The 24,362-nt window shown below is 30.0% G+C and overlaps 1 protein-coding gene across 1 annotated transcript; it reads right to left on the bottom strand.

Moving 5' to 3' along the window:
* Positions 1 to 16,783: 16,783 nt before the first annotated feature.
* Positions 16,784 to 18,902, bottom strand: LOC129286342 (uncharacterized). The gene is made up of 2 exons (XM_054922323.1): positions 18,887 to 18,902; positions 16,784 to 17,124 (listed from the first exon to the last, which is right to left on the bottom strand). Exons 1-2 carry the CDS (start codon positions 18,900 to 18,902, stop codon positions 16,784 to 16,786), a joined length of 357 nt encoding a protein of 118 aa, XP_054778298.1.
* Between the last annotated feature and the right edge of the window lie 5,460 nt (positions 18,903 to 24,362).

The raw sequence follows: 24,362 nt of genomic DNA, 5'->3' as shown, positions 1-24,362 counted from the left end.
CTAATCTTAACTTTTTAATAATTATTAATATTCATGTTTAATGTATACTTTCGCAAACCCACCCCTTTCCTGGTTCCATCCAGGCATTTGTATCCAGTGCTTATCACTATGATGAGCATTGAATGCTCATCAGGGCTAGGAGCAATCCTGACCTTTCATTTCAACCCAAATTAATCCTTGTTGTTCATTTAAATTAATTTTTAAATATTTTAAGATTATATTTATTAAAATAAAGAATATAAACAATTTAATATTAAATTTGGAATATTTAGAGTAACATTTAAATGTTTAATTTGAATTGGACTACTAGATTAAATATGTATTGACCATATTGGTAATGAACATATCTATTAAAATTTTAAAATTTTTTATATTAATAAATATAATCTTAAAAATATTTTAAAATTAATTTAAATGGACAGTTGGATTGGTTTGGATTGAAATAAAGGGCCAAGATTGTTCTTGGCCTCAATGAGTATGCCTGCTCATCACTTGTGATAAGCATTGAATGCAAATCGTTCCATCCAGAGCCTATCGCGCGTGCTTGTGATGATTCTCGTACACCCTGAATTATTGTAAAGTTATAAATAAATCAAAAGCCTAAAATGAAATCAAATTATTACTCTTTGTAACAAAAGGCCTGTAATACCGTACGCATGCTCCTCAGTCTTCATGAAGTTCAACCATAATATATATTTTGAAGGGTCTACATGGGAGGTTAAGATTCCTAGACCAGAGGGTTCACTTTCACTTTGTCATAAAAACATTTATTATCATAATTATCCGTACCATGTTTAATCGTTTAAAAAGTGCATCGCCAATTAACGTTCAATTGTATACTATTTTGATCAATTGAATGTGATTCTTTTGGAACTATTGCCTATAACTTGGCAAGCCCACGTGATAATGTTCTTGTATCCCAACGAAGATATGTTTCCTTAAAGAAACAAAGCCCTCAAATATTTTAATCAAACCTCTTGATTTAATATAAAAATAAAAAAAAAACTTTTGTGTATAATGTTTCCAACTAAGCATAGCCAAGTGTCAATCATCGACAAATGATGGGGTGCATTGGCCATGGTGAAAAAGTGTTGCCCTAATTTATTAACATTATCTTGTATTATTAAAATTCCAACAATGGAAAAATGACACTTTCTATATAGTTACTCTTTGTAAGTTTTCTGCCATCTGTACTCTTTTTCCATTATTTAATTACCATAAAAGTAGACTTGGTCTCTGCTTCATGTTATTTCTTTTTTATTGTGCCTTCACACTAGCGTTCGAACTAGTATTTTGATAACCTACATTTCTTTAATATATATTTTGTGTTCCCATAAAACTATTAAAGTTTTAAATTAAAACTTTAAATCTTAGTAAATTGTTTTTTATGTCGATTCTTTCATTTATCAACCTAGTCACTTCTTAAATACTCATGTTTTTTAACAATTTTTCGCTTTAAGTGTGTGTATACTCAAAATTGTAAAAGATGCAGTCAATGGGGAATACACTGTAAATACTTGTTTTGGTGCTATTTAGTATGTATGCAATCACACTACCTAGAACTACATACATTTTTACTAATTAAAATAACTTTTCAATTAATGAGGAGTTACTATTGAGGGGTCTTATATATATTTAGGGTTTGTGACACCTTCATTCGTCATTTCTGACTGTTTTGGACTTTTGAGAGACACACAGAGCGTAGTTGTAAAACGCTTTAGGAACTAGGGTTTGTGTTCTCTACCCTAGTTTTATATTTTCCTATATATCTTATCCCTTTCTTTACATTTGTTTTGATGGATTACTGTATTAGGCTGTATATTTTGGATTTTAGAGCAACACCTTGTTAGCTTTTTTGTTCTATGAAGTTTTTCTAAAAATGAAAAGTTTACATAAGTTGAGTCTCAAGAGCTTACCACAGTCAAATGTCTTTGAGCTCAAGAAGGTTTACAGAAGTACTTGCAAAACTGTTTTAGGATTTTTTTTTCCCTTTCAATGGTGCATTTGCTTATTTGATTGTGTTCTTACTAATTTCTAATTGGTCTCTGATTATTATAGAGTAATTAAAGTTTCCTAATTGTATTAGGAATAGAAAAATTAGTATACATCTGTCAATTAGGTAATGCAGGTTTGCGTTCTAGTTTTTCATATTATTCGCTTTGTAAGTTATTGTACTTCGGAATTCCATTTTTTATTTTAAAGAAAACTCATTTTCACATACAGATTTCCTTCTTTACTCTTTGTAACAAAGAAAAATAGATGAGCATAAATTTTGTCCATATCTAAATTTAATTAAATTAACAAATCTTACTTGTAAATATTCGTTTTGAGGGTTGCAAATCATGATATGACCATAGAAATCCTTTAGACCAATTATCTAGAAAGATCCCTTTGATCCTCATTTGAGATTTTCAAAATTTTTTTATCCTTGTTTAATTTTAATTAAATATTTTGATCTTTTAATGTCATTCCCCCTAGAAAAATATATAATCTTATAGGCATAAACCTATTATAGTACATTTTCTTACATGATATAATCTAGACAATAATATTGAGCATTGCTAATTACTTTATGATTCTGAAAAAAGGTGGGTGAAACCTTAATTTCTTAAAAAAATTATATATTTCAATTATATTTTCATTAAATATATTATATAAGTGTCTTAATAATAATAATAATTCCATCTTTGCAATTGGGGCAACGACATAGCTAGGGGTTCATCTTTGATGCTCAGTAGCTTGCTAAGCATTGAAGTACTCATCATCCAGAAAGAAATCCAAGCCATCTAGATTAAATCTAGATAGCCCAGATTTTTTAATTTTATATTTTATAAAAATAGAAATTTATAAATTTTTCTTAAAAATATCTTTATCATCAATCTAGATAATACTGATTTAATTTGAGTGGTTTAATTTAACATTATAATTTTTGTAAATTGACTATTTAAATATACTCTGGACAGTCTAAATTCAATATTTAGATTTATAGTTTTTATTTTTATTTTTATTTTATATTTAGTAAAATTAATATTGAATATAGACTATCTAAAGTACATCTAGATAATCAATTTATAAAAATTATGATATTAAATTGAACCACCTAGATTAAATTAGTACCATGTAGATTGACTATGAATATATTCATAAAAAAGTTATAAATTTTTATTTTTATAAAATATAAAATTAAAATTCGAAAAATCCAGGCCATTCTAGTGATGAGCACCTCGGTGCTTAGCAAGCTGTTGAGCACCGAAGATGGATCCCGTAGCTAGTGAGGTTCTAACTGAGGCACATCTATTGCTCATTGAAAACTATTTTCAAACAATTGAAATTCCAATAAATTATTTTTTTTAAAAAAAATAATAGTAAATGAAAAAATAGGGGTCTAGTTGAAAAATAATTATAAAAACTACCTAATGCTTTATATTTTGGACCAATCAAGATTTTTAGAAGATGTCTTATATTATGGTCTGGAATGAGTATGTGTTAACAAACCTCTTACATTAACTATAGTTAGCTAATGTGAGGTTTAAGATTGAGATCGAAGATTAAGACCCCACTTGGAACTTGAACTCATTATGAACAAAATAGTAATTAATGTTTAGCACATGTAAGTAGTCGTTGGAACGGTGCAATCTGAGTTGGACGCAGAAAGACTTGGAATTTCGATCTTCTTCGAAATCAATGAAAAAAGATATTGTTGATGGAGATAAATTAATTAAATAATAATGAACTTGAATTTTCAATTGCTGTGCAGTACGATTATATATATATATATATATATATATCTGATGAATGTGATTAGCTTTTCGGAGTACATTCGCTGAACAAGCTGTAAAATATCACTTTGGGTTTGCTTCCTTTTCCTGGTATCATAAGAAAGACGATTATATTCACCACTTGTTCTTCTTCCTCACTTGAACTTTTCTTTACGCTTCAACGGTTCAAAAGCAATTTTATACTTTATCTTTGTGTACTCTTATGCATTATTAACATTGATTTTAGTTGTTCCTTAGACAGTCGTAGCTTCAATGGCGAGGATGTCAACTTTATTAGTTGTTCCAAATATAAGGAATATTCTTGTACTTATGCATTTCACTAGTGTGTGTCTGACTGTACCATCTATATATATATATATATATAACACTTGTTAGCTTGTTTAAGCTTGACTGGACTTGAATTGATATGAAAAATTTCATATGATAATTTGGGCTTAATGACTACTTTTTTTTTTTGGATTACAGTATAAGTCATTATTAACTAATTTACCTTTCTAAAAAAAGTGGGTTAAAATGTTGATTTTCTAAAATATTTCCAATCTTTCTATTTGTTCCCTTGGATGAAATAAATATAATATTTGACTTATTCTAAACACTTTAATCAATTATTTGAGCAAAATATAATAAAGTAATGGTATAATTAGAAAAAAAAAATACTCCTTCTATCCTAAATTATAAGACACTTTTAGACAAAATCTCACATATCAATAAACTTCATTAAATACACTTAACAACCTTATCTTTTCAAAACAAAAATACAAACTTTCAAAAAATTCATCATTTAATATATTGAAAAGAGAAAGGATAAAAATTAATTATAGAGAGAGAATGGATGATATTGAAATTGGTACATTTAATAAAATATTAATCTATATAGTGTTTATATTTTGGCACGGAGAAATTTATTCAAAAGTATATTATAATTTGAGACGGAGAGAGTACAAACACCAAATGATGTATTTTAGATCAATCAAGGCTTTTAAAAAAAACATTATATATTGTTGTTAGGAGAGAGTAATATATAATAAAATAAGACTCAAATTTAAGTATTAATATTTTGAATTAAGATGTGATACCTCTTTTCACTGCTTTTCATCCCCAAATTCTTCCCTATTTCACCAGTTGCTAGGCATTCCTAAGATATGTAACTTCAGCTTAAGAAGCTACAAAAGAGAGATAATTGTAGCAATAACACACAAATTTTTCTTAGTTCAACGTCACTGCTTACGCCTGTATATCTTAGTTCAACGTCACTGCTTACGTCTAATCTTATTGTTGAGAATACTTAGAGACTGTCCCGCAATAAAGTTGTCCTTGTAAAATTAAGACTACCAATCTTGATTAGATTTTATTGGGAAAATGACAATAAACTTTTTTTATTATAAATATTAGGATATCATGTGAATATCTATTATTTTATATTTTTTAATATCATTTGGTTAGTATAATATCTTTCAATTATTATTATCTTATATTTTTTATTCATTTTAATTGATATATTTGTGCTTATAAATAGAAGGCACTCAGTTGTACTCGACAGATTGAAATAAGAAAGCTTTCTATTCTCTTATTCTATTAGTATAGTATTCTCTCTTTTTTTCTTCTCTCAGTCTCTATTTCATAACAGTTATCAGCACGATTGTTTTTCTTCTACCATCACTAGGTATGTATTTTTATCTTTTTCTTCTTAAATTTACTTTCATTTATTCTATTAGTGCATTAGAGATTTATGCTTATGTCTATGATCATGTCTAACATAGATGGAGGCACACTATCTTGAAAATGAGCCAATCTCTATAACATATTTAATTGTTATTTATTTATTGAATTTATTTGTTCAGTTATTTTCTTCTTTTAATTAAAATTGTGTATTATATGTCACATCCAGAAGTATGAGGCACAATTTAAATTTTAAAAATTGTGAATTTGAAAGTTATCCACACATAACACAAAGTGGATCCAAAAGATATCCACAAAACTTAAAGTGAACTTTAAAGTTATCCACGTGATATAATGCATATCCTGAAAATATCTACATTTAAGTATTTATTTATTTATTTACTTATTTATTCTGCATTTAATTTCTTATTTCTATTTTCTTGTCTATATATATAATTCATTCAGTTATCTATATATATAATTTTAAGAAAAGTGGCTCCTGAAGTTATCCACATATAAAATGAATCCTGAAGTTATTCATATAAAAAATATAAAATGGATCCTGGAGATATCCACAGAATCTAAAGTGGATCTAGAAGCAATCCATAGTATAAAGTAGATCCTAAAAACATCTGCATTTATTTATTTATTTATTCATTTATATATTCTACATTTAATTGCTCCCCTTTTTTATTAATTTTTATTAATCCCTTTTATTATTTGTCATTTTTCGTGTAAACTACTTCCCTTTTTTTTTCTTTTACTATAATATTGTTAGTCGGGTAATAATTGTTATAACAGCTCTTTTTTTTCTGTTCGCCTATTGTTAACTTTCATGATTACTATAATTTCTAATTGTTAGCCATAATATTACATGATTTTAATTTAAATAATTATTATCTAATTTAAATTTATTTTGTGATAGTACAAATGATGTCCAATGTGGCTAAACTCAAATTTATAGCCTTGGATATTATGGGAAGAAATTATTTATCTTGGGTCTTAGATGCTGAAATTCACCTCGATACAAATGGTCTAGCTAGGAGATACCATTAAAGCAACCAATGAAGCATCTAATCAGGAAAAGGCAAAAGCAATGATCTTCCTACGCCACCACCTCATGAAGGATTGAAAGCTAAATATCTTATTATAAAAGACCCACTTATTCTTTAGAACAGCCTGAAGGAAAGATATGATCATCAAAAAACAATTATCCTTCCACAAGTGCAATATGAATGGATACACCTATGCTTACAAGACTTTAAAATTGTAAGTGAGTATAATTCAACTGTGTTTAGAATTAGTTCTAAACTCAAATTATGTGGAGAAAAAAATCACTAATGAAGATATGTTAGAAAAAATATTCTCTACATTACATGAATCTAATGTGCTCTTGCAGCAACAATATCATGAGAAAAGATTTAAGAAATATTCAGAGCTAATATAATGTCTCCTTGTTGCCGAACAAAATAATGAGTTATTGATGAAAAACCATAAGTCACGTCCAACTGGCGCTACTCCATTCCTTGAAGTGAATGCAATAACACATGACCACCATATTCATGTGCAACCATGTGGTTAAGGTTTTACTCGTGGTCATAGTTGTGGTCATGATCGTGGTCGTGGTAGGGGTCATGGATGTGGGTAAGGTCAAAGTAGAGACTTGCACCATAAAACTCCCCACCCAAAGTGACAAATTGCAAAATGCAACAACAAAAAAGGTAGAGCAAGCAATCAAATTGCTGAAAACAAATGTTATCATTGTGGTGGAACTGGACACTAGGCTCATACTTGTCATTGTACCCCAAGGCATCTTATTGACCTTTATCGAGAATCCCTAAAAAGGGAGAATAAAGTGGAGACAAACCTTATATCTTACAATAATGATCTTGATAACAATATGGACATCTCTAATTTTGACATTGCTGATTTCTTCTCTTACCCATATGGAAACATTGAGCACCTTATTGATGATAGAATAGTCCAAACATAAATTATGTTATGGTTATTAATTATGTTTTCTACATTTTAGGTTTCACATATTCCTTTTTATAATTTTATACATTTTTAGAATATTGAAGTTGATGGTGGATTATTAATTTATGTTAAAGTTTATAATTTTATTGGAATTAATGTTTCATGTATTTTAGCACATCGTTCCTTATATTTATTTTTAATATTTTGAAGAATGGCTAATTCAATGGTCGGCACCAACATTAATTATGTGGATATATGCCTAGTGGATAGTGCTAAGACATATACAATTCTTAATGATATAAGATATTTTTCAAATTTAATATGAAAGGAAGCTTAAATTAGTATTATATCTGGTAGTACAAAATTAATTGAAGGCTTTGAAAGAACTAGTATAATATTATCAAGAGGAACAAATTTGCATATTGATCATGCATTATATTTCTCTAATTCTCATAGGAGTTTATTAAGCTTCAAAGACATTTAAAAAATGGATATCACATTGAGATGATGAATGATAAGGATGTTGAATATCTATATATCATGAGAAGTATCTCAAATGAAAAATGTGTATTGAAAAGATTACCCGCATTCTCTTTTGGATTGTACTACACACATACTAGTACAATAGAATCACATGTTATTGTAAACTAGAAGTTTACAAATCACATGTTCTTTGCTTGGAATGATCAGTTAGGCAATCCCAAATCAATTATGATGCGAAAAATAATAGAAAGCACATGCAGACATGCCAATAATTTTTCATGTGCTGCTTGCTCCTAAGGGAAATTGATTATCTGACTATCACTAACCAAAATTAAGAGTGAATCAATAAACTTTTTAGAGCGTATAGAAGGTGATATTTATGGGCCAATTCACCCATCATGTGGACCATTTAGATATTTTATGGTTTTGATTGATGCATCAATTAGATGTCACATGTTTGTTTACTATTATTTCTCAACTAGGCATTTGTAAGATTGCTTGCTTAATTAATCTGACTAAGAGCTCATTTTTCTGATTATTCAATTAAGAAAATGTGCCTTGACAATGTTGCTGAGTTTACATCTTAGGTGTTTAATGATTATTGCATGTCTATTGGAATTGAAATTGAGCATTTTGTAGTACATGTTCATACACAAAATGGACTTATGAAATCATTTATTAAATGATTAAAATTGATTACTAGACCATTGCTCATGCGATCAAAACTCCCGATATCTACTTGGGGGCATGCAATCATGCATGTTGCAACATTAATTCACATCAAGCCAACATGCAATCAAAATTCCTCCCCTTTACAAATGATTTTAGGTCGAGAACCTAACATTTCCCATCTTAAAGTCTTTGGTTGTGCAATTTATATTCCAATTGCTCCACCACAATGCACAAAGATGGGACCTCAAAGAAGGTTAGGAATATCTGTTGGATATGAATTTCCATTAATAATAAGATATCTCAAACCATTAACCAAAGATTTATTTACAGCATGATTTGCTTACTGTCATTTTGATGAATCATTTTTTCCAACATTGGGGGGAGAGAAAAGGCAATTGGAAAAGGAAATTAGTTGGAATGAATTATCATTGTCTTCTTTAGATCCTCATATAAAACAATGTGAACAAGAAATTTAAAAAATAATTCAATTGCAAAGTTCATCAAATCAATTGCCAGACACTTTTGCTAACCTACAAATGTGACTAAATCACATATTCTAGCTGCTAATGCTCTGATCAAGATTGATGTCCTTGTTGGACAATCAATCACTATCAATGAGTCTAAGCCCTACTTGAAGCGTGGTGGAAAAATTCTTGAAAAAAGAAAAGAAGCTAAAAATCTAGGCGGTCAAGTTGAGAAAAAGGAAACTCCAGAAGAAATATTGGATACAACTAATGTCTTAGTTCTAGATGAGGCACAAGTACCTGAAATAGATGAATATAATAAGATCTCAATCAATTATATTGTGGATGGAATTTGATGGGATAGAAATGAAGTCAATATTGACAATAATTTTGCATATAATATAGTGCTCAATGTCATGAATGACAATGAGGATCAAGAAATAATGTCTGTTAAGGAATGCAGATAAAGAAATGACTAGCCAAAATGGAAAGACACAATAGAGATAGAATAAAAATCTCTTGAAAAATGAAAAGTTTTTAGACATATAGTCTGCACACTTAAAGATGTGAAACCTGTTGGGTGTAAATGGGTCTTTATATGAAAGCAAAATGAAAGAGATGAGATTGTAAGGTATAAAGCATGACTCATTGCACAAGGGTTTTAGCAAAGACTTGGCATTGATTTTGATCAAACATACTCACCAATAGTGCAACTACCCTTCATTACTTGATTAGTTTGGCACAAGAGAGATTGGACTTGTGTCTAATGGATGTTGTTATAGCCTATTTATATAGTTCTCTTGATAATGATATTTACATGAAAATTCTAGAAGGATTCCAATTGCAAGAAGCAAACAATCAATATTCTTGAGAATAATACTCAATCAAGCTAAATAAATCCCTTCATGGGTTGAAACAATTTGGGTGCATATGGTATAATCGCCTTAGTGAATACTTGATAAAGGAAGGATATAAGAATGATCTTATTTATCCATGCATTTTCCTAAAAAGATCTAAAAATGAGTATGTAATAATTGCAGTTTATATTAATGACATAAATATTATTGGAACTCCCATGGAGATTCCAAAAGCTATGAATTGCTTGAAGAAAGAATTTGAGATGAAGGATTTGGAAAGGATAAAATTCTACCTTGGATTACAAATTGAATATTTGAATGATGGAATTTTTGTATACTCAGAAGCATATATAAAATGTGTCCTAAAGTGATTTTATATGGACAAAGCATATCCTTTAAGCACTTCAATGGTTGTTAAGTTTTTGGACAAGGACAAAGATCCTTTTAGGCCTCAAGGAGAGGATGAAGAACTACTTATTCCAGAAGTACCATATCTTAGTGCCATTAGAGCACTAATATATCTTCCTAGTCATACACAACCCGATATATCATTTGCTGTTAATCTATTAGTATGGTATAGTTCTTTATCAACACGAAGACATTTGAATAGAGTTAAACATATTTTACATTACCTTCGAGGTACTATGGATAGGGGTTTATTATATTCTAATAAAATCAAGTAGGATTTAATAGGCTATACAGATGTAAGATTCATGTCACATCCTCATAATGGTAATCTCAAACGGGCTACTTGTTTACTTGTAGCGGCACCGCTATTTTATGGCGATCTATAAAATAGACAATTGAAATCGCATCTTCTAATCATGCAGAAATTTTAGCAATACATGAAGCAAGCTAAGAATGCATTTGGTTAAGATATATGATCCATCATATCTAAAGTACCTGTGCTTTTTCTTCTAGAAAAATGATTCCAACAATCATATGTGAGGATAATGCTGCATGCGTTGCCTAGTTGAGAGAAAGATATATTAAAGGAGACAGAACAAAGCAAATCTTGCCACAATTCTTCTTCACACATGATATTTAGAAAAATATAGAAATCCAAATTAAACAAGTTCATTCCAGTAATAATCTAGCAAATTTGTTGACCAAAGCACTTCTTACTTCAACTTTCGAGAAGTTTGTATACAACATTAGGGTTTGCAAGCTAAGAAATATTAAGTGATATCGTCATCATGGGGAGTAAAACTTATGCTGCACTCTTTTTCCTTAACCAAAGTTTGGTCCCATTAAGTTTTCTTGGTAAGGTTTTTAATGAGGCAACTTCAATAAATATGACAATATTGCATACTCTTTTTCCTTGACTAAGTTTTTATCCCATGGGGTTTTTCTTGGTAAGGTTTTAATGAGACACAATATCTAGACATCTAAGGGGGAGTGCTATGAATATTAGGATATTATGTGGATGTTCATTATCTCATATTCTCTAATATCTTTCAGTTACTATAATATCTTTCAGTTATTATTATCTTATATATTTTATTCATTTTAATTGATATATTTGTGCCTATAAATAAAGGGCACTCAGTTTTATTCGACATATTGAAATAAGAAAGCTCCTTATTCCATTATTCTCTTAGTATAGTATTTTCTCTTCTCTTATACTCTCAGTCTCTATTTCATAACACTTTTCAAATTATATAAATGATTATCTGATCCTTTAAAATACCATACTTTAAATTTTAAAGTAAAAAAGATCATTTTATCCTCATTGAAAATAACAAATTTCAATCATAGGTTTTCCTTAAAGAATAACAACTTTTTCTTTGTGAATCGCAAGAATCAAACAAGAAATCATAACTTGTCAAATATTATTATTTCTATCTCAAAATAATAAGCCTCAAATATATTTTTTGCTTAAAGAATAATAACTTTTATTTTGTGAATCGCAAAGTTGAACAAGAAATCATAACTTTTCAAATGTAATTTTTGTTACTAAAAAAATAAGTTCTTAAATCAACAAGCCCTAATTATAACTTTTGTTTAAAGAATAATAATTTTTATTTAAAAAATTATAAGAATTGAATAAAAAATTACAACTTGTTAATAAGGGTAAAATAATTTTTTTTCTAATTTAAAATTTATTGACATAGAAATCTCTGAAAACTTTAAAGAAATTATGACATTTTGAGGGATCAAGTTATCATTTATATAATTTAGGAAGATTTTATTTTCATTTTCCCAATTTTATTTGTCTTCCTTGTATACTTTGATTCCATTCGTATATAAAGCCTCCAATCTGATATTCCTATTACAAGTATAAAAGTCAATTACTAACATATGCATAGTAAAATATGATAGATTTGAATAATAGTGGAAGAGTATGAAGACATAATCAAATCTATAAAAGCCCATAAGATCATTTCTATATCAAAACTTAGGGATAGAAATAGAACACGGAAGCGTACCTGAATCAATTGCCATGTTTTGAGGGTGTGTTTTCTGGATTTGTTACCGGTGGGAACTCTGTATGTTTCCAAGAAGGGGGACTGGAGAACGTTCCTTTTAACCGACTAAACCAGTGACCACAACCCCTATTTATAGAGTTAATAGGTTTGTGATATTTGTGATTTGACCCCTAAACAAATCATAAATATCACCTTGGTCTCTACACATTTATCCCATCACAATTATACCCCTAAGCCTTTAAACTTAAATCCAAATAGATCACTTTATTTAGACTTAATTAAATAATGGCCACATATTTTAATATATATATATATATGTGTGTGTGTGTGTGTGTGGCCCTATATGTTGGATTTGATTTCCAACAATCTCCCACTGGGCCACATATGTAAATCTTGATAAAAAATGTGTTTATCCTTATGAGCTCAAAAAAAAAAATGTGCCATTATATACACAGGGTATAAACAATCTGGTCCATTGACTAAATCAATATAGGATTAACGAGGCTTTTGTCATAAGTACACAATGACTAGGCCTAGCAATGGTCACATATACTAATACAATCAATGACATAGATCAATCATGGATGTGTAGCATGAAAATTACATGTGATGTGACCTATACATGTCTATTTCCAACTGGTCATCCTTACTTTAGTGAGATCATTACTTCTACATGATGTAACAAAATGGAATATAATAACTTAATACTGAATAACTTCATTCCTGATCAGAAAATACACTTTAGCATAAAATAGTCTTGCATTGAACACTATATACTCCCACTATACTAAGATATCCTCAAGCATAATAATACCCATATGAGCAACATGCTCCAGAAAAACCTTTGGTTCTATTCCTTTTGTAAAAGGATCTGCTAACATAGATTTTGACCTAATGTGTTTAACAGATATCTGTCCATTCTGTACTCTTTCTTTTACAACAAGGAATTTAATGTCTATGTGCTTTGACTTAGACGAACTCCTATTGTTATTTGCATATTGAACTGCAGTTTTATTATCACAATATAGCTTTAATGGTTTTTCTATGTTTGTCATAATGCGCAGCCCAGTGACAAAATTTTGCAGCCAAATTGCATGATTAGATGCCTCAAAACAAGCTACATATTCTGCTTTAAATGTGGAAGAGGTTGTAAGTGTCTGTTTGGCACTTCTCCAAGAAACAGCTCCACCAGCCAATAGAAAAATGTAGCCTGAAGTGGACTTGTTACTATCTTGGCATCCATCGAAATCAGAATCAGAATATGCTATGATCTCTAATTGATCTGATCGACGGTACGTGAGCATGCAGTCCCTTGTTCTTTTCAAATAACGCATAACTCGTTTGGCTGCTTTCCAATGAATCTCTCCTGGATTACTTACATATCTGCCTAACATGCCAACAATGTACGCAATATCTAGACACGTACAAACTTGGGTATACATTAGACTCCCTATAGCTGATGCATAGGGAACCTTTTGCATGGCTTTAATTTTAAGTTGAGTCTTAGGGCATTGATCGAGACTAAATTTATTACCTTTGGAAATAGGGGTGTTACCTGGTCTGCAATTCTGCATGCTAAACCTGCTAAGGACTTTATCTATATAATTCCTTTGTGATAAACCAAGAATACCTCAAGTACGATCTCAATGTATCTTGATTCCCAATACAAAAGATGCTTCACCAATATCTTTCATCTCAAAATTTCTTGATAGAAATTTCTTGGTTTCATTCAATAATCCTTTATCATTAGTGGCAAGCAATATATCATCCACATACATAACTAGGAATATGAAATTACTCCCACTGAACTTTTGATACACACAATTATCAATAAGGTTTGCCTTAAAGCCAAATGAGATAATAACTTGATGAAATTTGTAGTACCACTGACGAGAAGCTTGCTTAAGCCCATAGATGGATTTTCTTAATTTACAAACTATTTTCTTTGAGTCTCCTTACACAAAGTTTTTTGGTTGCACCATATAGATTGATTCATCAATGTCACCATTGAGAAATGCTGTTTTGACATCCATCTGATAAAGCTTAAGGTCAAAATATGCAACTAAGGCCATGATTATCCTAAAAGAGTCTTTCAAAGAAACTGGAGAGAAAGTCTCTTTATAATCAATCCCTTCCTTTTGAGTAAAGCCCTTTGCCACAAGACGAGCTTTGTACCTCTCCACATTACCATGTGCATCACGTTTTCTTTTAAATACCCATTTAAAACTAATGGGTTTTGTACCTTTTGGTAATGAGACAAGTTCCCAAACCTTATTGTCTTGCATAGACTTATACTCTTCATTCATTGCATCAATCCACATTTGAGAATTAGTATCTTGCATGGCTTGATGAATGTTAATTAGATCATCGTCTACCATACCATTTTCTCCATCATGTTCATGAAGAAACACAATGTAGTCAGGTGGAATTACATTTCTCCTTTCTCTTACGGATCTACATAATAGAGGTGGTTGTTGAGGTTGTTGAGTTTGTTCTATGGGAATGTTTACTTGATTTTCTATAGGAACAATTTCTTGATCCTGGATGGAGTTTTGTTCAACATTATCCTGTTGAGGTTCTTGAAGTACTTCTTGAACAACAATAGGTATAGGAACCTGTATATTGTCAAAAGTAGCCATAGGAATTGGTTCAGGAATTGAAACAAATTCTTCCTCAAAGGTAATGTTTCTTTCTTTATTTCTCCCCTCAAACTCAATATCCTTAAGAAACTGTGCCGTTCCCGTCTCAAAGATAGTCTTAAGTATGGGATTGTAAAACTTGTAACCCTTAGAACGTTCAAAGTATCCAATAAAGTAACTACTAATTGTTTTAAAGTCCAGCTTCTTTTCTTGAGGCTTATAAGGCTGTGCTTCAGCCGGGCATCCCCAAATATGAAAATGCTTAAGACTAGGTTTGCGGCCTGTCCAAAGCTCATAAGGTGTTTTAGCAGTGACTTTAGTTGGTACTCTATTTAAAATATATGTTGCTGTCTTAATTGCTTCTCCCCAGAGTGATTCTGGCAAGGTAGAATGACTAATCATACTCCTCATCATGTCCTGAAGTGTTCGATTTCGCCTCTCAGCTATACCATTCATGCTAGGTGACCCTGGCATTGTATACTGAGGTACTATTCCCGATTCCTCTAGGAATTTAACAAATTGTCCTGGACGTTGCTCACCTGAACTATCATATCTGCCGTAGTATTCACCACCACGATCAGATCTAATGCTTTTAATTCTTTTGTTGAGTTGATTCTCAACTTCAGCCTTAAAAATTTTGAACATGTCCAAGACTTGTGACTTTTCATGAATTAAATACAGATACCCATACCTGAAGTAGTCGTCTATGAATGATACAAAGTATTGTTGACCATTCCATGAAGGCTTAGGAAATGGTTTACAAACATCTGTATGTATCAATTCTAGGACACTTGAACACCTTTGGGCACCTGCTCCCTTAGTTTTGGTTTGTTTTCCTTTAATACAATTAATGCAAACATTTAAGTCTGAAAAGGCTATATCCTTTAAAATTCCAGTAGACACAAGTCGTTCAATTCTTGGTTGAGAAATGTGACCTAATCGCTTGTGCCATAATGACCCAGATTTTTCATGGTTAATTTTACGCTTAGTACCACGTGATGACATGTGCAAGGTTTCTTGATAAGATGCAATCGTGTCAAGTAAATATAAATTATCATAATATATTAGAGAACCAGAACTAATAATATTTGAATTAATAGATATTACTACTTTACTATTTCCAAATAAACAAAAGTAACCAGATTTGTCCAAAGCAGAAATAGAAACTAAATTTCGTCTAAAAGACGATACAACAAAAGTATCTATTAAGTCCAAATAGTGACTAGTTCCTAATAATAATTGAAAATGACCGATTGCTTCCACGTCTACCATCTTGCCATCTCCCACATAAACGAGTCTTTCAGCATCAGTTGGCTTTCGGTAGCTCAGGCAACCCTGCATAGAAACACTTATATGAATAGTTGCACCAGAATCTAACCACCAAGTATTTCTAGGTACTGAAGCTAAATTAACCTCAGAACAAACCAAAGTAAAAGGTGTACCTTTCTTTGCACGCCAAGCATGGTACTTAGTGCAATTTTTCTTTTGATGTCCAGATTTCTTGCAAAAGAAACACTTATTCTTTTCTTGAGTAGGTTTCTTCTGATTTGGACCATTAGCAGCATCAGATTTCTTTCTCTTTTTGCCCTTCCCCTTAGAGGTGGATGTAAAATTAGCACTTTCAGTGATATCATGTTTTAGTCTCTCCTCCTCTTGAACAAGGTAGGAAATGAGCTCATTTAGAGTCCATTTCTCATTCTGACAGTTATAACTGACTTTGAAATGACTGTAATGCATAGGGAGAGAGATTAAAACCAAATGCACCAATAAGTCTTCAGATAGCGGAAGCTTGAGTTCCTTAAGCTTAGCAGCTATATGAGACATTTACATAATATATTCTCTAATGTTTCCTTTGCCTTTATACTTCATGGAAATTAAGCGTTGCAAAAGCATGCTTGTTTCCGCCTTATCACTTTTTGCAAAGCGTTTCTCAATTTCAGCAAGGAAATCTTTAGCATTGGTGATCCCTTCAGACACCGCACCTCTAAAAGACTCCGGAATAGCGTGCTTAATGATCATCAGACTCATGCGATTTGAGCGATCCCACTTCTCAAAGTACCTCCTTTCATCAGAGGAACTTACATCTGTTAAAGGAGGTTGCTCAACCCTTAATGCAAGGTCTAGATCATGCAACCCAACACAATTTGTATGTTGTCTTTCCATTCCTTAAAGTTTGTTCCACTCAATACAAGAACAGAATTCAAATTGGCAGATATTGATGAAACAGCAGCTAAAAGAAAAGAATACAATACAATAAATTATACTCACGACACAAAAAAAATCAACTAATAAAAAATAAATCCAAATAATTAACACCCATGTCAAGATACCAATACAACATTAATATTAAGTCTTTGGACAATGATATTAATTGTAAGTGGTAATCTTGTTGCAATAATCAAATGTTGACAATAATTACAGCCAAATAATAAATAATCTTTGGATTAAAATATTATTCGCATGTAAGATTTTATAATTGTCACACATTTATCATTGTATATGTGCATGCATAATTCGGTCAAGCATCAATCTTCCTTTGGGTTGATTAAAATACTCACATGATATTATGCACACACTAAAATAATCTATGATATAAAAAAAAAAATTTTCACAGGAGAGATCATTTTGGTGACATTCATGTGTCAATATAATCATAAAAATAATAGATAAACTTTAGGGAATTAAATTAAATAAAATGCCTTATGTAATTATTTGAATTTAATTACTGGATCTTAAAACAACATTATATATATAACAATTCTAATATAATAATCATAATGATATCTAGTCCAAATATTTTGGTTAGTGACATCCAGATATCTATTCAAATCACAAATGTAAGCCAAAAAAAAAAATCCTTATACATTTGATAGAAAGTTTGATTGAAAAGCAAAGTTGTGGGCCACCAACTCATATGCGTAATCATCAAGCAATTTTATCATGATTTTCAATCAAAATACTATTTATTAATTTATTTAATATGTGGGCCCCACTATAAATAAATCTTCACATATAATAATATCATCATATATTGGAAAGGTCAAACCGAATTTCCCTCCCCTTAATTCGTCTGCACATTAAACCGTTGTGGGCCCTTAATATTTTAATATTAATATTATAACTGAATCATCTTCATCGTTTCGGTTCTGGAAAAAGAACTCCGAAGCTTGTATTTTGCAGAGAGAATAAAAAACAAAAAAAAAAAAAGAGACACCGATCTGGTAAAAAAATATATATATCCATTGCCCATAACCATCAACCCAGTAGTTTGAGTGAGAAAATGCCAGTTGGTAGTTTCTTTAGTCGATTAAGATCTCCACGTAGCAGTGAATTTTATTTTATTTTTTATAAAAATCCCCCATCCAAATATGCTTCGTCCATAGGAACCAAACTTTAAGGGTGGCCAGCCGGAGCAGTTATCGACAGTTATTGAAAGTTACTGTCGGTAACCGTCATCCATGATTGTTAACTACCTCCGTAACCGCCGACTAAAATACCCAAATTCAAACAAAACTAGGTTCGGGTGGCCGGCCGGAGTAGTTATCGACAGTTATCGGAAGTTACTATCGGTAACCGTCATCCATGATTGTTAACTGCCTCCGTAACCGCTGACTAAAATATCCAAATACAAACAAAACTGGGTTCTGAATCCTTATACAAACTTGTTTTGATTTGTTTTTGTGGGTAAGTTTCAAAACAAAAACAAACTGGTACAAATGAAAACTTTAAAGGTGTGGAGGCGAGAAGGAAAAAAAAATCAATCAAATATATTTTCCTAAAGAATTGATTATAGAAAGAGGCTCTGGTACCAAATGATAGAATTTGAATAATAGTGGAAGAGTATGAAGGCATAATCAAATCTATAAAAGCCCATAAGATCATTTCTATATCAAAACTCAGGGATAGAAATAGAACACGAAAACGTACCTGAGTCAATTGCCATGTTTTGAGGGTGTGTTTTCTGGATTTGTTATCAGTGGAAACTCTGTATGTTTCCAAGAAGGGGGACTAGAGAACGTTCTTTTTAACCGACCAAACCAGTGACCACAACCCCTATTTATAGAGTTAATAGGTTTGTGATATTTGTGATTTGACCCCTAAATTATAAATATCACCTTGGTCTCTACACATTTATCCTATCACAATTATACCCCTAAGCCTTTAAACTTAAATCCAAATAGATCACTTTATTTAGACTTAATTAAATAATGGCCACACATTTTAATATATACATGTGTGGCCCCATATGTTGGATTTGATTTCCAACAAAATAACCTCAAACTCGTATTTGTATAAGTCTCAGTTACGAAATAATATCTTAAATAAAATGGATTATTAATTATCGTCAAAACTTGCAAAACCTTGGGGCTAATAATGTGTGTGTGTGTGTGTGTTTATATACACATGGTAATTGCGGTTACTATATAGGATCGTATGAAATTATGGGGAAAAAATAGTGACAACAATAACAGCTAAATTTGATTAAATCCGGCAATACTTAAATCTGATCCAGTAATAGAAGATATCGTATATTACTTTAATAGAAAACATTAGCATTTTTATCATGGCCACATAGTAAATATATGCAGTTGTGTTTATTCTTTAAGAAAATTTTCATATTAATACCAAGAAATGAATACCCCTAAGGATGAAATTCGCAACCAACTAATTAAGATTGAACAGATATATTTGTAATATTCTAGCTATCTAATTACAAAATGAAAATGAGATGGACAGAGATTTTTTTTTTTCCCCTTAATACAAGGTCTCGAGGTGAATCGTGTAAAAGGTACAAAAATCAAGCTATATGTCAGAATCTAAGACAGGGCACAGGACAACCAGTGTACCACGTATGAACAGCAGTTCGTCAATACGGTCTTGTCGAGAAACCACAAAGAGAAAAAGTAATTATTTAATCAGTGATTGTTGGATGAGAATGGTTAAAAGTTTTTCTATGAGGCAATTTCTCTGTGCTATAGATATGAATTCACTACAACAAAAAGTAATTAATATAATGCCATTTATTAAAAAGTTATATGAAAAAACATTTTATATATAAAGGCAGGAATTTAGAAAAAGATTATTAAACACTAAACGGGTTATTTGAGATAATTGTTTAGTATTTATTTCACGGTTTCTGTTTCCAAACCGTTTTATATATATTACTAAACGGTTCTACTGGTTCTGTTAACAAAACTATTTATTAATATATTTTAAAACTCCTTCCCCTTCGTCAAGTTAAAACACTCGGTCTTCAAAGAAAACACAGACCCACCCCTCCAAAACTCGCATCACCATTTCTAGTATGTCATGACCCAAAATTTTAGTTGTAATCGGCGCATAGGCTAAATTAATTACTTTATTTACTTAGCTTAGCAAGCCTAAACAAATTATACTTTTTTTTACAAAGTACAACAATAAAACACAATTATTCTTCATTTGAATTTTCATAATTTATTATAAAATTTAATTATTAAATCAAAACAACACCTCAAATTAGCAAACATGTTTTGCATGTAACCATGACTATTTTATTGACAACAATCCAACATCACACATTGATGCTAACACTTTCATAGTAGTCATGACATCATGAGATCCCACAAGATTGATTTATCCTTACATTATACTCCATATGTCAATGGAGTATATATAGTAAATCACCACAAGTACTTTTACCAAATGCTTTATCTAAAAATAATGAAAATAATAGAGGAATGAGTCTACTACTGATTCAGTGAGAGCATAAATTACAAGTGTGTGGAAAAGAAACAAAGACGCATAAGAATTTTTGGCAAATGAATTTCATGAGATAAATAGAAAAAGGCCAACATGTTTAAATATTCATAAAATATAATTTTCGAGCTAAGGAAGAGGAAACAAAATTCATTAGTACTTCAACTCAATAAACCAAACAATCATGTAACAATTGTCAGCACTCAATCTTTCACTTCAAAACGTTACATTACATCATTCAATCACAACAGTCATTCTAGACAATTATGTTATTGAACATTCAATCACAATAGTATTTCCACGAAAACCCATCTCCAACCTTGGTGGGAAATAACCATCCCACCCACAACACAATATATGTATTTACCTTCAATGTATGACAGTGGGGAATAACCATTCAACCTACAACATATTATATGTATTTATCCTCAATGTATAGCAATGGGGAATAATTGTCCCACCAATATATTATAAAATATAGCACATGCCATATAATTCATGGTGAGGAATAATTGTCCCACCAATATATTATAAAATATAGCACATGCCATATAATTCATGGTGAGGAATAACTGTCTCACCTAATAGTATATACACACACACAATTTGGACAAATAAATTAAATAAGAAAGGGGAATAGAGTGAAATTGAGTAAAAAGAATAATGGAAAACATGAATAGTGGAATAAAAAAATGATTTTCCGTGAAAATAATTAAATTTAATTTTGAAAACATAAAAATTGTAATTTGTTACAAAAAAAGAAAGATAAGAAAATATAATAATGTGAATGTGGTAGTAGTAGCCATATCAATACTAATAGTACACAATATCTTCTCCCTCACACAATCATCACCCCAATATCAAATCTAAGGAATCATAATTTTCAACAAATAGAATATAACTCAAAATAATATTAGGTGACACAAAATTTTTGGATTTGCTTCCCATACAAGGTAGATTAAAAATCAAGAAAATGAATAGTTGAGACTAAAAGAGATAGCAAAGGTGAAAATGAATAGTGCCACCTTGCTATTCATACACTCACTAGTTGAGATCAATAGTAGAGATTCCACTTTACATACATAGCTGCTATGAATGTCTCGTGTAGGTTTAAAACATCAATAAGGCAATCTTCAAGAAATTATTACTTTGAATCTAGTTTAAGTTTCACTAAAGCTCTTATAACTTCCCAATTAAATTTCTCACTCTGAAATTGATCATATGAATATTTTTGTGTCAAGTGTTACTTAACACTAAATAGATTCACTAGTTATGAAATTTAGTATCGTAGAAACTTCATATTACATACAGCTCTAAAGAGATTATTGAAGACGAAAAATTTAAAAAAATAACGATGAAGAAATAAGATGAAATAGAATTACCTAGTAAAAGATAGATATCACACTATGAAACTTAGTCTTGATGAACAATACTCCCTCCGTCCCCTTTATTAGTCACCTTCTAGATGAGTGAAATGGTTCACTTTATAAGTTATTAAATTGATAGTGATGTTTGTATTTGAAATGAAATGTCTAAACTATCTTTAAAAAGTAAGAGAGAGAAAAATGATATTATATAGTTTATTTACTTTTTGAGAGTTATGTTTGTAATTTTATAAATTTTTATTCTTTATACTTTTGTTGTATTGGTATTGATAAGGTTGATAGAAATGACTTATAAATAAAATTAGAAGAATTACTAAGTGTGCGTTTGGTTTTTAGTTTGTTAAAAATTTATTTGGTAAAAGTCAGTTTAGTAAAATACAGTCATTGTAACGAAATTTGTGTTTGGATATATTTTTTTAAAAGTTAATTTGGTACATTGAAAGTTGCTTGGTTTGTAATAATGAAATATGCATTTAAATATAAAATTACTAAAAATGACATTGATTTATGGTTATTTGCAATTTTTATTATACAAATACAATATATTTGAAATATTTAAAAAATATAATAAAAGTTTTAAATAACATAAATTTTGATCTGTAATGCTAAAAATTTGATTTCTAGTTATTTTTATTTTTTTAATTTGTAATTTTAGAAAATGTGATAAAGATTTGTAATTTTTATTATATATTAATGCTAAAAATTAACATGATTAATTATTTAATTTATAATACTAAAAAATTGATACCTAATTATTATTATATTTTTAATGAATTAATTATTTTTTAAATAAAAAAATAAGAGATTAAACTTGAGATAGTATGGTCAAATGACATTTTACTTTTTAAATTCACTTTTCAAAAACTTTAAATAGTTATGTTTCAGAAATTTACTTTCAACTACTGTTTGAATGTACTTTTAGAATATGTTTTTTTATAAAATATTTTATCCTAATAATTTTTAATTTTTTAAAAGTAAAGTTTTGCTTTCCAAAGGAGCCTATGGGGAGTGGGAGCGGGGAAGGATGTGATGTGACATTGAATCTGTAGAAATACACCTATATAAACCCTAACTAGAATTATATTATGACCCAAAGTCTCTCTCTCTCTCTCTCTCTCTAGAATTTATTTTTATTAAAATATTTTCAAATCTTTATATCCCGACCTTATTTATTTTAAAATTAAAAAATCTCTATCCCAACCTCATTTAATTAATTAATTAATTTTTAATGATTTTGTTTTTGTTTATTTAATTTTTAAGGTGTGAAGCAAATTTGTTTGATTTATTTTTAAAATTTAGATTTCGAAATATCTTGAGAATATTTATCTAATATCTACTTGATTAAGCAACCAAAGGTTTTTCATAGATTCAGCTATAAAGATAAATTTATTAAAAATCTGATTTTTTTCTTTTAATTGTATTTGTAATTTTTAATCTACAAATTCCACACATTTTTTTCAGGTATTACAATATTTTTCCCTCCTCAAAAAAATTCGGTCCCCAAATTTCTAGTGGCACCTTATGTGAGATTGAAATATGCAATTAATTTTGATACATGGCTTTGTTAACTTATAAAAATTTCTAATTCTTTTTATAATGATTGATTATGTTATTTTCTCTCAAAACGATCATTACTTTGCTTCCCAATCCTTGACTTGTTTACCTATCATGACTTTATGCATCTCGTCAAAAGGATATCCATCCAACTGGATAGTGTATGTTGAAACTCATGGGAAAGATAAGTGTATTAAGGCTAATATATAGTTATTTGCCCAAAAAAAAAAAGGAACTCGGAGTTAAAAATACAATCACCCCAAATAGAAAAACATAAATAGAATATAAAGAAGAAAAAGAAAAAAGAAAATCTTTTGGGAAGAGCTCTTCTCTAGACTCTTGATACCCTTAGTCATGTAGGCTCAAATTAAGAAAGTTAACTCTAATATAATTTAGGGTCAACCAAGATCAAATCTTTCAAGGAGTTGCTATTCTAAAATTCCAATGGTTAAAAACACTAATAAAACAATAAGTAATGGTTTGATCAAATTATCTAAAAAAAACCAATAAAGGCTATTTCTATTTTTTTTGTTTATTTTAATGAACTAACATTTAATGGAGTGAAATGAGTATGAAAATTTGAGTAAAATCAATTATATGGAATTCCCTTCGATGACTTAGCTATCTAATCCTTGCTCCTAATTTTAATTTTAATTCCTCTCCAATTAATTGGGTTAATGGTACTTAGAATTTTTTAAGTTAAACACCAAGTTACTTATTATCACTAG

The sequence above is a fragment of the Prosopis cineraria genome, unplaced genomic scaffold, assembly GCF_029017545.1.
Source record: "Prosopis cineraria cultivar Desert tree isolate PC_DT_omini unplaced genomic scaffold, ASM2901754v1 PC11, whole genome shotgun sequence".
Lineage (NCBI taxonomy): Eukaryota > Viridiplantae > Streptophyta > Magnoliopsida > Fabales > Fabaceae > Prosopis > Prosopis cineraria.
The sequence above is the reverse complement of the archived record's forward strand: the minus strand, read 5'-3'. Positions and strand labels throughout refer to the sequence as shown.